This window comes from Scyliorhinus torazame, chromosome 13 (assembly GCF_047496885.1).
Source record: "Scyliorhinus torazame isolate Kashiwa2021f chromosome 13, sScyTor2.1, whole genome shotgun sequence".
In the NCBI taxonomy this organism is placed as follows: domain Eukaryota; kingdom Metazoa; phylum Chordata; class Chondrichthyes; order Carcharhiniformes; family Scyliorhinidae; genus Scyliorhinus; species Scyliorhinus torazame.
This window is the reverse complement of record NC_092719.1, coordinates 157,993,923-158,010,466: the sequence shown is the minus strand read 5'-3', so window position 1 is coordinate 158,010,466 and position 16,544 is coordinate 157,993,923. Positions and strand designations below refer to the sequence as shown.

Sequence of the window (16,544 nt, the reverse complement as noted above, 5' to 3'; positions counted from 1 at the left end):
CCCAAGTTCAATTGACGGTAACCAACTCTTCATAAGCACCAATAGAAATTCTGTAATGCAAATGTGACCCCAAAATCTTTGGTACAAATCAGGTTCATGGACTCAAGAGGCCCAAGTTCACTGTGGGCTCTCCTCTCATACAAAATCCCATGCGGGGAGTGCCAAATTGTTCACAAATGTGTGGTGCTAAATTGTGTGGCCAGAACGTGTGGCACTTCTCGTTTATATTCAGAAAAATCAACAATTTCAATGCAGCAAAGCTAAGTCAATCACAAAATATAAACACAACACAAATTAAAGCAAGTGATTTATTTAAATCATAATAGCAATTAACACCATGCAATGGAGGTGTTGTTACTTGTTTCGCTGTTAAGTGGGAGGGCTGTGAACTCACCATCACCAGGAATGATGCGCAAGGTTACAGTGTTTCCAGCCTCCTTGATCAAGTTGACAATATCCGAGTGGGACTTGTTGGTAATCGAACATCCATTCACGGCCAAAATACGGTCTCCAACTTTAAGCTGTCCGCAGCGGTCTGCAGGGCTCCCTTCGATTATCCGACCTATTTTGTGAGGCATGGCTACACATGCATTGCCTGGTTTTGTACAAGTTTTAATTGGGAAGGTGGTAAAGGTGAATCATTAGGAAAGGAGGACAGGGAGACAGAAGGTCAGGGGTTAATTCACTGTGCCACCAAGCAAAATTAATGATGGAATGCATTACATCCCATGGTTGATGATCAAAACATTGGCAATCAGTTCTACTTAATGCAGCTGTGAAGTGGTAATGTGCAGTTCTCTCTTCAGCACTTCCAAAATATTTTTAGCTGTCAATAGTCAAGTGTAATGTCTAGCAAATATCACAGGGTCTTCAGAGGGTGCGTGCAGTTCCTATTAGTTAAGTCCATGGGCTATTTCCTTTTTTAACAAATAATTCAACTGCAATACGCCAATGAACACTTGGGACAGGCGTCCAGCAAACAAATGCCAACTGAAAGTGGCAAAACTTGCTGCAAGAAGCACTCCACCGAGATCTATTATCTCAGTGACGTTTAGTCCTTCCAGGTTTCAAAAAGTTAGAATGCAAATCAAAAATGTTCATGCAAGTCAATGCGTAACATTCCCAAGCTTTTTGTGATGCGGGCAGCAAAAGGATAATCGGAATAATATATTTTGCGAATGCTTCCGGGACTTTCAAATTAGTGAACAAACTATTTATATTTAGGGAAATATTGTTACAAATGCAAAAATACTTGTTCTTTAACAGGGAAAATAGAAATTTGATTCATACCCTTAAATGTGAAGCCTTAAATGATGGCCTGTGAATGATGGAATGTACATTTTGTACTGTATATTCAGACATCTGTGCTTTCATTCAGATTAATTAACACACCAGAGAACTAACTGTGTATCAGCATGCAGTGCACATGAAAACACAACCAGCTTGGGGTGAGGTATTGTAAAACCTCCAAAGGTCAAAGGAGAAACCTTGGTATGGCCTCATTCCTTCAGGATGTCAAAATTCTAATGTAACATCCTAATGCAAATCAACACCAGTTGCGGTTTGTATCCCAGTTTCTGGTGTTTGCTTCCTGTATTGATTGGGCCAAGTTTAGGAGTTTTATTGTGTGGAGTTGTGTTTAAATTTAGCATTTTGCCAATGTTCTGTTCTTTCTCATTGCAGAAAGGCAAGCAAACCTCAAACCCAGTGAGATCCATTTGGAACCAAGACGTTAGTTTCTATGCTACAGCTTTGATTCTTGGAGGGAGGGGAGGGGGGGGGGGGGGGAATGTCACTATTAAAAACCGTGAGCTGCAGAATGTAACAGCAAGTAAACAGTGTAGATACTTACGTAACCTCAAACTTTTAAAAACAATTAAATGCCAGGCTTGAATCAGCTACACATAATCATTAGCAAAGAAAGCACACTTATTGTAACCCAAAGAATTGCCCAGTAAAGATGAACCACACAAGTAGCAAGGAAAGCAGAAAGCAGACATTTCATGCAGGGTTTTAGGAAAGTCCAACGACCATAGTAAATCCACACACAATCAGGTTATCCTAGATTATACCAAGTTGCTCTATAAATACAATTAAACTATTGTTTGGAAACAAGTTTGGTTTAGTATTTCCTCAGACAGGACATTATTTTCAATTACCTTGTGATCTTAATACAGAAGGCAAATTATTAGAAAAATAGACTGCCATCAACCTATTTCTATACATACACAGCTCGGCTAAATAATTGGATGAAAAATCATACAGGAGTTGGTACACCATGCAAGTATGTACAAGTCCTAGTTCAGAGAAAAACGCAATCTCTGATAATTTTTGCTCACTGGCAAATATGTGCTCACTGGCAAGTATGTACACTGTATCATGGGTTTTGCACCTTAAAAATCTTGTTTTGTATCCAAATACATCTTTCGAAATATGACTTACCGAATGTGGTGCCTGCTTCTGGTCGACTGACTGACGAGACAATAACAAAACCAAAGCCTTCATTTTCTCCACGTCTTATCTCCACATCGTACGGCTGCACACCCCCTCCACCACCAACACCGCCAGTGCCACCACCACCGGCACTGCCACTGCCAGAGCTCACCGTGTTCAAAGAGTTCTGACTGCCCTGTGGGGTGCGCTTTTCTTCAGTCAGAGAAACAGCTTGGTTGCTGCTATGATGCGATGAGACTGGAGAGGCAGGGACTTCCGTCTCAGGCTTTGGAACAGCTGCTGGATTGAGAGGGGAGGAACAAGATCAGTTTTTAAACTGGAGAACTGCATCTCAGATGACATTTGAAAACTCAGTAAAGTTGAAAGAGGTGGACAAAGAAAACATAGACTGATCTATTCCTTAGTTAACATCCGCTGGGGCAATAGTTGCACTGTGGGAATCAGTTGTAACAGAGATAGGGGGTTGCTGAAAATCATCTGAAGCTTCCTAATTCTGATTTGTATCCAATTGACCCTACTGGGAAAATCTTATTTGAAACACTTGGTTCAAAACTTGATTAGTGTGATGCACCACACAGTCACTCAGCCTGCTGCCACTCACTGCCTAAATTCAATCTGAATTATGATGCCTTGGAAGGGTTGCATTACCTGCTGAACTATAATCCCTGAAATTGTCACAAGAATGACCAAATAGTTCACCTTTTTTCAAAAAACAAAGTTACTGGCAATAACAGAATTACTCTTCATTTTGTAAGTGGAGGGATAAAACACAATACAATTTAACCCTCCACGGCCAGCAATCAGCTTGCGGTTTCCTGAGAGTTTAATGCATTCATTCAGCAAAGGGGTTCCATCCGAGGTTGTGTAAGTTATCCTCAAACTGAAAATAAATGGAGCTATTACAATTAGCCTTTGTCTCTTGGATTAGCCAAACAAAAATCAACCTGGACGCCCACCCCTGAAAGCAATCAACAGTAACTCAAGAGTGCTTTTAACATAGTAAAACGTCCTAAGGTGCCAAAAGGGTTATCACACAAAATCTGGCACTGAATTACCTAACTGGATACTAGGAAAGGCAGCTCAACGTTTTGTCAAAGAATTAGGTTTTAAGGGGTTCCTTAAAGGAGGAGAGAGATAGTGAGGTGGAGATGTTTAGGGAGGGGGTTCTAGAAGTTGGGCAAGACAGCAGCGGTTGTATTGTTAATCTTTGGGAATTTGAAGCCCGGATCACCTCTGGGTCCTGACTCTGGGATACATCAATGTCAGTCCAAACTGGGGAGAAAGCACAATTGGTACCCAATTAGCTGTGCCCTGGAGACAGGAATTATTTCTGGTGGGCGAGTTGCAAAGGCAGATGCGACTGGGTTTGCCGTTACTTAGAGGAATGGAGGAAGCAGGAGACCAGAGGGCCTGCAGCCTCATGATTCACACAGTGTCCAAACACACATGCCTTAGATATTTAATCCATTCTGTTCAAGAGATGGTAACTTTGTGCCATATCAACAGTCTGACTTTCTTTTTGTTTTTACAAGATTTTAAATCAGCAGCCCCAATAAACAATGGCTTCCCGCTGTGCACCTGACGGCTGTGCACTCAGCTGCCCCAAACCTTCCACTCTTCCTATTCTTAACATTGAAAATTACATTCTGTCCGTTTCCAGCTAATTAACAAACTCTTCAACTAGCTTAAAACTGGTGTGTCTTTCTGGAGTGCTATTCTCAAATCCTATGTGCCTGGGCCACACCATGAAGATTGAAAATACAGCCCCTGAAGTAACAGCCACTAATAAAGACGCAAAGGAAATGAAGAATACTACAAATGACCAGAACTGGAGGAACACAGAAGATTGTACAGTTGAAGGAAATTACAAGGATAGCAAGAATGAGGCCATGAAAATATTTGGACATAAGGATGAGAATTTTAACTTTGGGGCAGTGCTGGACACGGAGCCAATCTAGCACGGCAAGCACAGGGATGATGGGCGAACTTGTCTTGATGCAAAATCAGATACAGGCAGCAGGGTATTGGGTTGAAGTTTACAGGGGGTGAAAGATGGGACATCTGCCAGAAGAGCAACTAGAATGGTGGAGTCTAGAGAACCCAAAAGCATGGATGTCAGCTTCAGTAATAGTTAGGCTGAGGCTGGGATGAAGATCGGCAATGTTAGAGAAATTGAAGGATGCCATCTTGGTGATACAGAGGATATGGGATCAGAATCTCAGCTCAGGGTCAAATAGGATGCAAACCTGGAGAAGTTGCTGAGGAGAACATAAGTTGTAGTTGTGACGTTACTTATGGTCAAATATCATCACCGCAACAACTACAATTAAACCCATTTATGAATAATAACCACTTATGTGAGTCACATGAGGCCAACATGTACAACCCGTACAAACATAGAGAGGGTTTCCAACTTGTTGTAAACTTTTAGACAGAAATTGGTATGTGTGCGCATACTGAGATGATGAGATTTAGTAAATAGATGGAGACAGGGGCTGTTAGCACTTGGCTAAATCGCTGGCTTTGAAAGCAGACCAAGGCAGGCCAGCAGCACGGTTCAATTCCCGTACCAGCCTCCCCGAACAGGCGCCGGAATGTGGCGACTAGGGGCTTTTCACAGTAACTTCATTGAAGCCTACTTGTGACAATAAGCGATTTTCATTCATTTCATTTCATTTCATTTTCAGATAACACATCTAAAGATGTAAGCAAGATGGACATTCCACTTCAATAGTGATGACCATTGTAGAGTTTGGCCTTTTTCCCCCAATGTATTAATGTATGTTCATTGTAAATATGACTATTTCCAATAATAGGCAATCTCTGGTGAACTATATCCTATACTCCGCTGCATGCTGTGAGTAGAATAGAAGGACTATCCAATCCAGAGCGAAAATAAACCATTCTGCTCCACACAAATTTAGCTCGGCCTTCAACAGTTGGTCACATTCCAAAAGCCAACTTCCCTATAAGTGTGCCTCCATACCCAAAGAACCTCAAACATATTCCCACTGCCCGGAGCATATTTGTCGAAGTCACAGGACAGACAGTGTATCATTTGAAAAGTGATCATTTTGAGCATATCAAAGACACCCTCATTACCAAAAGGCCCACTGTGTTGAAACACGTGCCAGTAAACCCACAGAATTACGGGCAGCACGGTAGCATTGTGGATAGCACAATTGCTTCACAGCTCCAGGGTCCCAGGTTTGATTCCTGGCTTGGGTCACTGTCTGTGCGGAGTCTGCACATTCTCGCCATGTGTGCGTGGGTTTCCTCCGGGTGCTCTGGTTTCCTCCCACAGTCCAAAGATGTGCGGGTTAGGTGGATTGGCCGTGATAAATTGTCCTTAGTGTCCAAAATTGCCCTTAGTGTTGGGTGGGATTACTGGGTTATGGGGATTAGGTGGGGTTACTGGGTTATGGGGATAGGGTGGAGGTGTGGACCTTGGGTAGGGCGCTCTTTCCAAGAGCCGGTGCAGACTCAATGGGCCGAATGGCCTCCTTCTGCACTGTAAATTCTATGTAATTAAAATACTTAACCCATGGTGGGAAATAATCATAATCAATGTTTTCACAATGTTGTTTCCATGACAATGGCAGCCTCATAGAGGCTTTTTGGAGCATTCCAGACAGTGGGGTTCACAAACTATTTCCATAGTTCAGCAAAGTGCCGGGATTCAAGAGAAAGTTGCCGACACTGTACCACCCTAAATCCCAGGAATATCCAAGCAAGCCTACAGAATATCCCTTGGCAGGAGCTGGTCCACATGTTTTATCATTCACACTAACATAAACTGATACTCTGGCCATTTGTTGAATGAATGCTGCAGGGTGAGTCACTGCTGAGTGAATCATCCAGAAATCTCAATTCAGGTCCTGCATTCACTTCAAGATGAAGCAGGTCACTTGTGGTTGTCCCTCGGTCACCCTTAGTGTTGAGTGGGGTTACTGGGTTATGGGGATAGGGTGGAGGTGTTGATCTTGGGTAGAGTGCTCTTTCCAAGAGCCGGTGCAGACTCGATGGGCCAAATGGCCTCCTTCTGCACTGTAAATTCTATGATGATAAAAGCATTCGGTCTAATCTAGTAGATATGCACTCAGAGAGGAAAAAGGTTTGGCAAGTGAACAGATTATAGAAAAACTACAATTGGAGAGAAAGCCTCTCAATTTAGATAAGCCAGTGATTTCACTACCATTAGCAGATTGTATCAGAATGTACAGCATCAAAAGATCCTGAAATTTTACAGAACTTCAAAGAAATAATTTGGTTATAATGAAATGAAGGGAATGAACTAGATTCCTTTTCAAGGTATTTATCGAAAATAAGAAGAGTGCATTTGTAATTTAATAAGCAACTTATTTTACAGACAATTTAAATGTAGGACAAATTATGTTGTTTTGCAATGTTATGGTTTGTACAAAATCCCATAACCTATTGTCAACCAGTCTACTGAAAATCTTTATATTCCAGGGAGCAACACCTTTCTTGCAAGAACAAGGCAATACATTTTGTTTCCAATCACATGCTGACAGGTGCTAACCTGAATAAACGACTTTACGTCTCACAGTAAGATTAACGTGGCCCTGTTTGGCTGCTTGTTGCATTAACTGAACCACAAGTTGGTGGGACTTTCCAACTACAGCTGTGCCATCCACACATATCAGCTCATCACCCGAGCGCAGCCGTCCGTCCGCATCAGCAGCACCCAGGGGCACGATGTGGCCTATGTAGATCTGTACCAAAAGGAATCAGAAAAGTTGATGAAATACACAGTAACATTACCTTTGCACTAAGCATGGTTCAAGGTCAGTCACTCCGTTTTGCTCCCACAATGTTCAATTGAGCAAGTGCAGCACAATTAATTCTTATTTGTCGCTACTAAATATACTAAGAGGGAAAAATGCAGAAAACAAAAGCTCAGTGTATTTCTACTAATGGCCCAGTAACAGACTGCAGAAATGTTAAAATGGAAATATTATAAGTTGTATTAAAATGAACAGATAGGAAACATATATCTGCCAAGCATCATCAAACAAACAATGATGCCCACTAAAGACGTATCACTTTGGGCTTAATCAAGTATGTCAGTCTTAACCAGGAGCAAATATTTTGTTTCTTTACTATTCAACAAAATAAAACAACGCCATTGACACCGTGCTTTTATTGGAGTGTTTGACAAAATACAGGAAATGCTTGATCTTGGGCGACATGGTGGCAGTGGTTAACACTACTGCCTCACAGCGCCAGGGACCGGGGTTCGATTTCGGCCTTGGGTGACTGTCTGTGTGGAGTTTGCACTTTCTCCCCATGTCTGCGTGGATTTCCTCCAGGAGCTTTGGTTTCCCACCACAGTTCAAAGATGTGAAGATTAGGTGGATTGCCCATGATAAATTGTCCCTTATTGTCAAGGGACGTGCAGGTGCGTTTACGGATACAGGGCGGGGTGGATGGGGGATCGGACCAGGATTCTATGATTCATATCTGGAAGAAGTGCAATGATTTTTCTCGCTAAATCCAACGGTTCATAAGTACATTAAAGCACAAGAACTGGGCTTTTTGTGGGAAATTAAAATAGGAAATTATTCAGAATCTTTCAGGAATTCAACTAGTTACTTTAAAAGCACAATAATCGCAATTCATTGAAATTATAATTTTAAAAATGTAGCATTTTTTTGTATTAGCTGCAACATTATACAAACTTCAGTGAGAAGACAGCGTGTAATCACAGCCTGCATGTTTATGCATTGAAAAGTGAAAATGAATCCCTTAAACCCCCAACAAGGAATTTTTAATGAAACAACAGATGCACTGATACACAATTTGCAATTTCATACTTAAAAGCAAACACAGCAGGGAATCTTTGTTCAGTTACTTAAAATACTGATAACCTTCAAATTGCCAAAGCTACAAATTTAACACAATTTTAAACTTAGAGAACTTTAAGGATTTAAAATTCTAAATCCTAATTTAATTGATGTTGAACATTCTTTGCATACCGAAGGGGTCATTTTTACTTGCAGTCGTGCCGAAAGCAGAGGGTGGGGGGAGCTAACATGTAGGAAACCCAGACATCACGCTGTGTGGGGTTTTAACACCAAATTGTGCAACTGATGTCACTGGTACAGTTCCCCACTTCACTGAAGTCTGGAGTGTCCAATCCAAGTGGAGTGTGACCCCTGACTCCTGTGGTTGAGTGGTGGGGGTGGGGTGGCGGCAATGGCTGTGGCTGTTTGTTTGAAAGTGGATTCTGATGGAGGGGAAGCTGAGGGAACCAGGAGGAAGCACTCCTGCTTCACTTGTCCAGAAGGGGTGCCAATCTAATGGAAACCTGGCTGGCTACAGTTACATGGGCAAAGCAATCGAATCCAAAATTTGTGAAAAGGTGGGATTTCAAGATTTGAATTTATGATAAAAGTCCTGAAATGTTCACAATTTTAGTAATGTTTAACATTCAATTTAATTTTGTTCTTAAGTTTGTGGCAGTAGATTTAACATATATAGATGTTTTATGCTCTCCTCGGTTCAGCTCAATTTGCAATAACCATCAGACTTTATAAAAAAAATAGTGATGCATTGTGAAAAAAACCTGCTGCACTTAAAGCAGTAAGTGGTATTGTTTGAATGCGTAGGGTTATAGAGCAGTTAAAACTAATTCATGAGATGTAAAATTGGGCTCACATATGTGTTTCTAAGCAAGAAATAATTATTTCAACATAAAGTACAACTTTTGCTAAGATAGTGGAAATATTCCTGATGCTACTGGAGCAGCACCAATGACTTCACAGAAGTGGACTTGACATTCAGGAGAGTGTTGATTCCCATTAAGAAGAAAACTATTCCACCTCTTTTGTTATTATCTGAAAGTAAGGAAAGAACATATTGGGCGCGAATCAGCGACTCAAGTTAAAGCCAGTTGAACGGTGCGTTTAGTGGGTGTTTCTCGGCAGCTGCAATGCTGAGAAACATCCTGCAATCCAACAGCACTTTGCCGTTCTTTTGGGCCTCGGGGAGTTTCACCCCACCGAGGCCGCAATTCAAGTGATTTCCTGCCAGCGAGCTCCTTGCAGATTGGAATGTCAATTTGGAAGGCTTCCCTGATCTCTGCCCCCCACCCCCCCGCCGCCCTTTCAGGCGACCCGCCCCCCCCCCCCCCCCCCCCCCCCCCCCCCGCTCAAAGCCTAACCTTGTGGTGACTCCTGGGAACGCCCTCTCACCCTCCCTCTGGCAGCCTGGCATTGCTGCTGCTGCCCTGGTACTGTCAGGTTGGCAGTGCCAAGAAGCCAGCCTGCCCTGTCCCCAACCACCCGGGGATGCCCAATGGCCTGGGAGAAACCCCCCTCCCCCACGCCTTGTCCACGCTTGTGTTGACCAGTTCCAAACGGCACCCTAGCGAGGTCTCCCAGACGCGGCTGTGAGTACCGGGTGCCGGATGAATCCGCCGCCCGGGTATTGAAATGAGCCGTAAATTTTTGCACCCGGCGCAGAGCCTGATTTGGGGATCACGTGTGATTCTCCCATTGTGCCTGGATCAGCACCTGGTGCAATGGGGTCGCTGAATCACACCCATTATGTCTTTAAAAAAATATTTTTATTCAAGGCATTTTCATTTTTACACAAAACACAATCATCTTTATACAACTGTCATATAACCGCACCCACTCCCCTAAACACCCTACATGCTCCTTATTGAAACTAACCAATAAAACAGAAATAATTCAAACATAAAACAGAAAGGAAACCAGACCCAACCGCCCCTCCCACACTGTCGACGTTCACAGATCCTTAAAGTAGGACATGACCAACCTCCACTTCAAGAGGAAATCACCCTAGCAAGATCCACCTCTGAGCTATCAGGGAGGCAAGGGCCAACACGGCAGCCTCTCCCCAACTGAACTCCAGGATTCTCCTAAACCCCGAATAACACCACCCATGGACACAAAGCCACCTTCACCCTCCAAAATCTCTGACATGATCCCCAAGAAAGATTCCTAAAATTCCACCAACTTCAGGCATGACCAAAACATGTGGATATGCTTCACTGCCCCCCCCCCCCCTAAACACCACCCACACCGATCCTCCACGCTCATTATATTTAATGCACTTCTGTACAATGAGGTTCTCCATTAAAACTGCAAAATGGGTGTGCATTATTCTGGGCAACACATGACCTGATTAGTTCCGTTTGTTCAGCCCATATCTCAGGCAATAGTGAATCTACCAAACCAGTTTTAAAATCTAGTCTGAACTATTAACATAATACTTGTGTCATTTTAAAATGCGATCGTACTGCCTCAGGTCCACTTCAGACTCAATGCAGGAAAAGGGTAAATCTTAATCTCCAAATGCAGCATTGCAAATAAAATATTCAGCAATAGTAAACCATCTTTAATTACTCACTGGCTCCCCTGGCTCATTTCCACCAAGTATCCTAAATCCAAATCCAGTTTCTTTTCTCCAGAGGAAAATATCTTGTTCTTGATAATCGGGAACTGTAGGAAAAGCATATAGATATCAGAATATCATACATGTGTGAAAACATAATGAAGGTCAATTGGTTTCCATTAACGACTGGACAGAGACAGTATTTTATCTGCTGTCCTGACAGTTTTATGAGCTTTAGAATGGTTCAGCAAATGGCACTATCAAATTAAAGGCTTCCACTGTTAGAATCGGTGTCACCATCCCCAATTGATTTTAGGTCTAAATCACAGACTGTGGTTTTAGTGTTGCAATTTACTGCAATTGTCAGATTGTGAATCATGGCAATGTCTCCAAGTTGGCTGCACGTAGAAACTCAATAAGTACTCTGATGGTAATAAATCCCATACATCTTGGTTGGACCTCACCTTCTTTCTTACTGGTGAATGGAAGTTGTCCACTGTTACAATTATACTAATCGGAGTGTGCAGGATTATAATCTGCTTTAACAGTAGCTTTTTAAGCATTTGACAAACATACATCAAAGATCAAATCTCAGCTCTCATGTATTTATACTGTATATTCAATTAGATTTTCAGCTGGTTAAAAGTTGAGTGGAATCAGTAACCTAATTGGTCAAAAATACAGGTATTCATGCCTGCATTATTGGGACAATCATTTTTTTTAATGGTGTTACTAATAGTGCCCTCATGTTTAATGCTGAACATCAGCTGTACTTTAATCATTTATCTGTCATCTTGCTCCAGTAAATATCCTATGAACAATTACTACATCAGCAATCATTATATGATGCACTTAATCATCTACATTACTCATCAAAATCTGGTACTACTGCTCACAATTAACTTATCAACAGGGCGAATGCAAAAAGCGACACTAGTGGTCAAGTTAAATTGGCCTGACAAGACAATGCATTAGGCAATTGAAATTTGATGGCATCAGTTAAGTTAATGCAATACTGTGTTGCTGAGCCAGCCCTTTATCAAAATGGTCTCAGGTTTATCTCTAGCCTGTGTTAACTTCAGGTTGGGAGGATTGTATTGGACCTCAATGCCTTGTGGGTGAGAAAAGGCAAACAAAATTCAAATCAAGAGCCCTGTCAAGCTATTATCCACAGACCTCTGGTAGAAGGTTTGCATGTTGGGCAAGGGCAATTTCAGGCTTGGCTGTGATGTCTCCTAATGTTAAACAGCCTACGGACTTCCAGTGTGAGTAAATGTTAGAAGGCTTCCAACCCCTGTGGTAGTAAATCGCTGGATGAGTCACTGCCTCTGTCATATCCTATTCTTTTCCTCTCAGCTTCCTCAATCTCTCTCATGTCTTTTTTCCCCTTCATCCCCATCAGCTTCTCCCATCACTACAGGTAAATTGAAGAGAAAATATCTGACAACGTTCATGGAAGGAAGATCCTGAGATAATAATTGTGGTCTACAAATACACAATTTCCAATGAAACAGACTAAATATTGGGGCAAAAGAACATAAAAGCAAATACAGGAGGGCGGCATGGTGGCACAGTTGTTAGCACTGCTGCTTTACAGCACCAGGGACCCCGAGTTCAATTCCAGCCTTGGGTCATTATCTCTGTGGAGTTTGCATATTCTCCCCATGTCTGCGTTGGTTTACTCCGGGTGCTCCGATTTCCTCCCACAGTCCAAAGATATGCAGGCTAGGTGGATTAGTCATGCTAACTTGCCCCTTAGTGTCTAAGGATCTCCAGGTTAGGTTATGGGGCTATGGGGATAGGGCTAGGGTGGACGTGTGAGTGGGCATAGGTGTAGTGCTCATTTGAAGGTTGGGTGCAGACTCAATGGGCCACATTGGCCTCCTTCTGTACTATAGGAATTCTATGATATATAAAGTAGGACCAAGGAAAAGCAAGAAAGAATACAAATCAACAGGAAGAAAATTGAAGACAGCTCAAGTAGAAAAAAAGATGCTCAATGGAAGCAGGAACATAGGAATTGTAGGAGAATCAGAGAAAAATAGAGTCTAGATACAAAACAAGATTTTCCTTTAAAATACAAACAGGAAGGGAAAGAATCACATGTCATACTTAAAATTTCCAATCTGAATGATGAACTCCACAACTTGCCCATGAAGAAACAGAATGACTGAATGTGGTATTTTGCAACCTTTGTGAGCCTTTGGTTTATTTATTTGGCTGTGTCTCTCCTCAACCCTACAATGACTATGACTGTAAATGATGATTCTGTGTGGTGTCACTGGTCATTGCGAAGCTCATTCACATCTGTAATTTGCTCATGGCTTTCCTGCAGAAAATGATCCGTGCAGCAGGAATTCAAATCATTTGCCAAATGAAAACCATTAAGAGTATTTTTATTTGTGCTTATATCTTAACTGGAACAATAGGAGCTCAATGTCTTGGATTTATAATTACCAATTCTCCATTAGCAATGCCATAATGATTAAATCCCGGTCAGTTTAAAGATCTGGGGCGGGATTCTCCCCTATCCAGCGGGGCGGGGGGGTCTCGGCGTGATGGAGTGGCGGGAACCACTCCGGCGTCAGACCGACCCAAAGGTGTGGAAGTCTCCGCACCTTTAGGGGCCAAGCCCTCACCTTGAGGGGCTAGACCCGCGCCGGAGTGGTTTCCGCTCCACCGGCTGGCGTGGAAGGCCTTTGGCGCCACACCAGACAGGGCCGAAAGGACTTTGCCGGCCTGCGTATGCCCACGCATGTGCGGGAGCGTCAGCGGCTGCTGACGTCATCCCCGCGCATGCGCAGGGGAGGGGGTCTCTTCCACCTCCACCATGTTGAAGACCATGGCGAAGGCGGAAGAAAAAGAGTGCCCCCGCGGCACAGGCCCGCCTGCGGATCGGTGGGCCCCGATCGCGGGCCAGGCCACCGTGGGGGCACCCCCTGGGGCCAGATCGCCCCGCGCCCCCCCAGGACCCTGGAGCCCGCCCGCACCGCCTGCTCCCGCCGGTGAGAGAGGTGGTTTAATCCACGCCGGCGGGAGAGGGTTGACAGCGGCGGGACTTTGGCCCATCGCGGACTGGAGAATCGCCGGGGGTGGGACCGGCGCGGCGCAATTCCCACCGAATCTCTGGTGGCGGAGAATTCGGGACATGGCGGGGGCGGGATTCACGCCAGCCCCCGGCGATTCTCCGACCTGGAGAATTTGTTGTAGACAAGTGCAGTCACCATTTCGGATCACATATTGCTGGATAGACCACTTTTTTGTCTGTATGCAGCAAATGATTCGGCTGGGAGCTCCAATATGCTGCTGTTCTCTCAGTAGATTCCTATTTGCTACATCTGTACTCCAAACAATTACAAACATACAAAAGCCCTTCTTTGCACCAGGAGATGAGAAAGAGTTAACAACTAGAGGTATACTGTAAGTCACAGCATTGCAGATATTGGCTGGATCTCCATGGATCGCATCTTGATATCGAGATTCCCACTGAAGTTAAATCAACCCGAGGGTCTTATCTACTATTGCCAAGTAAAAGTCTGACCCACTCAGCATATTAAACCTTTCTTTCTTTTCAATTTCTGAAATGTGTAACTAATGTGCTGGATTTAGTCTTCTATGACATTAGTAGATTAGTGTAAAAATTAAAATGCTGATAACATTATCAATATATGTCATTGGATGTTATGGCTGTGTCAGGACACTAGTGCACTGCACCATGAAATGTCCCTCACCACAGGAAAATCCTCCTCAAGCTGCTCCTGCACAGCTATTTCAGAGGTGGAAGGATGCTAACATCCCACCAGTGATTTTCCTGCTCATTTGGCCACATTTAGCACAAAGCATTGCAATCAGGGTAAAAATATGTTTTAAAAAAATCTATAAATGGAGGCTGTGCAGGGAGAGGTCGTTTGTGCAGTAAAACAGGACTGGTTGAACAGTATAAGAATGATAACATCATGAATGTTGTGACACTGGGTTCACATGTTACATGAATATTGTATTTGACAAAACACTGCTGCATTTTAGAAGAATATGCTAATCGGGTTTGATGATATAGGTTGAAGGGCTTGAGTGAAGCATAAAACACCGTCACAGATCAGTTGGGTTGAATGGCCTGATTTTGTGCTGTAAATTCTATGCAATTCTCTGTTTATGTCATGATTTGCTGTATTTATTTGGCCTGATAATAGCACAAGATGGCTTCACTGACTAGATTCAGTGAAAAGTGGAAACCGTTAGCCAAACTGTAGTCCTAACATTAGATAGGGCAGTTGTTCACAGTATGGCTTGTACCCCAGAATGTAAATCATATACAATACTGTATTGAAATACCTCATCATAATATTCTGATTACAATCTGCCAATATAGCGTGCATACCTACTTCTATCTGTGATCTATTTCTAACTCTTTGCAAGTAGCTGAAACGGAAGAGAACTGCTATGTGTTTTTTAATTGAATCGTGACTGAAAATGGGAGCTACTCTTGCTGGCACTGATCTCTCGCAACCAGCTACTTTTAAATAGCTATAACTTACAGCTCTCAATTTTTTGAACTACATTTTGAAAGAATAACTATGACCACTGATTTGGTTGCAACTAAAGCTTTTGTGTTAAAGACAGTGTCACAGGGAAGTCATACACTGGACTGTAAGTAACAGTAGCAATGTTATCAGTGGAGACCACTTCTGTTTATCTCACAGAGTACAAAGATTATATTTTGAGTAAAAGGTCATCATGAAAATACATTGATGAGGTGCGAAGAGACATTTTCTTGATGTTTAGTGATAGCCTGCAAAAATATTGACATTATGGCTTTTAGTGACTCTAGTGAAAACTAATACTGAATTGCAAAGTCCATTTTTAGCAGGACGCAAAGTCAATCTTTATTTGCATTCTCACTAAAATTGCATTTTTTTGTGAAATAATATAGGCTTTAAATTTCTCATTTTACTTACGTCTACTTTCATACATGCTTCTCGACTGAGCCCAAATTTTGAAAGGATCCGGCTTCCTTTGCACAGAATTATCTGTTTGATCCAGTGCTGGTGCCTCGTTCGAAGAGTAGTCTGGAAGCCCAGGGGCGCCCAAGACTGGCGAAGCAGTGTGTGCGCTCCGCTGGCTAGAGACACTGAGCTGGGAGCTGTTCTGACTGTCCTTCCTTTCCAGTGCCTGCTGCAATTATTCAAGAGAACAGAAGGTCACTCCAGCTTTTCAGTGAGTGCTTGCGATCAATACAATGCTCCCATTTTGAAAAAAAGTCGCCACTCAAAGTTTAGTTGTTTACTGCAGCTGGGGTACTATACAGCAGCCCATCATGAAAAATGCACACCACGACTGAATAGGGAGCAATGAGAATTTTGTTTATTAGAACACCTTCACATATTTCCAACTCTTGCAGAGCAAATATTGGATTTTATATCAGGTTCAAAAACACATAATAGGAGTTTGCTTTCTTCAAACGGAAAGCATAGGTATCTGGATAAATAAAAAGTAGAAAACACACTGCGAGTGAACATATTCCATGCACACAGATATATTCTGCCAAAGGGTAAATTTATTTGCAACTGACAAAGAGGCACATGAAGGCTGACATTTCCATGATTTGATAGTGAATGCAACCAAGTTTCCTCTTCACAGGTCTAATACAATCTGACAATGGAGTGGACCTGAAGTTACTTAAATGTGACTTTAATCAGCGTTGCCTT

At 42.7% G+C, this 16,544-nt stretch overlaps 1 protein-coding gene across 15 annotated transcripts in view; it reads right to left on the bottom strand.

Annotated features, from left to right (window-relative positions):
* magi1b (membrane associated guanylate kinase, WW and PDZ domain containing 1b) overlaps nucleotides 1-16,544 on the bottom strand; it is a 679,590-nt gene that overhangs the window by 85,615 nt on the left and 577,431 nt on the right. For 8 of the 15 annotated variants that reach the window (XM_072472321.1, XM_072472314.1, XM_072472317.1 and 5 more), the window contains 5 exons: nucleotides 15,795-16,011; nucleotides 10,855-10,946; nucleotides 6,998-7,190; nucleotides 2,443-2,733; nucleotides 395-595 (listed from right to left, as the gene is read on the bottom strand). In XM_072472321.1, coding sequence (XP_072328422.1) covers nucleotides 395-595; nucleotides 2,443-2,733; nucleotides 6,998-7,190; nucleotides 10,855-10,946; nucleotides 15,795-16,011 — 994 coding nt within the window. The remainder of the gene's footprint in view (nucleotides 1-394; nucleotides 596-2,442; nucleotides 2,734-6,997; nucleotides 7,191-10,854; nucleotides 10,947-15,794; nucleotides 16,012-16,544) is intronic. The other 7 variants (XM_072472327.1, XM_072472329.1, XM_072472315.1 and 4 more) reach the window with 4 other exon arrangements.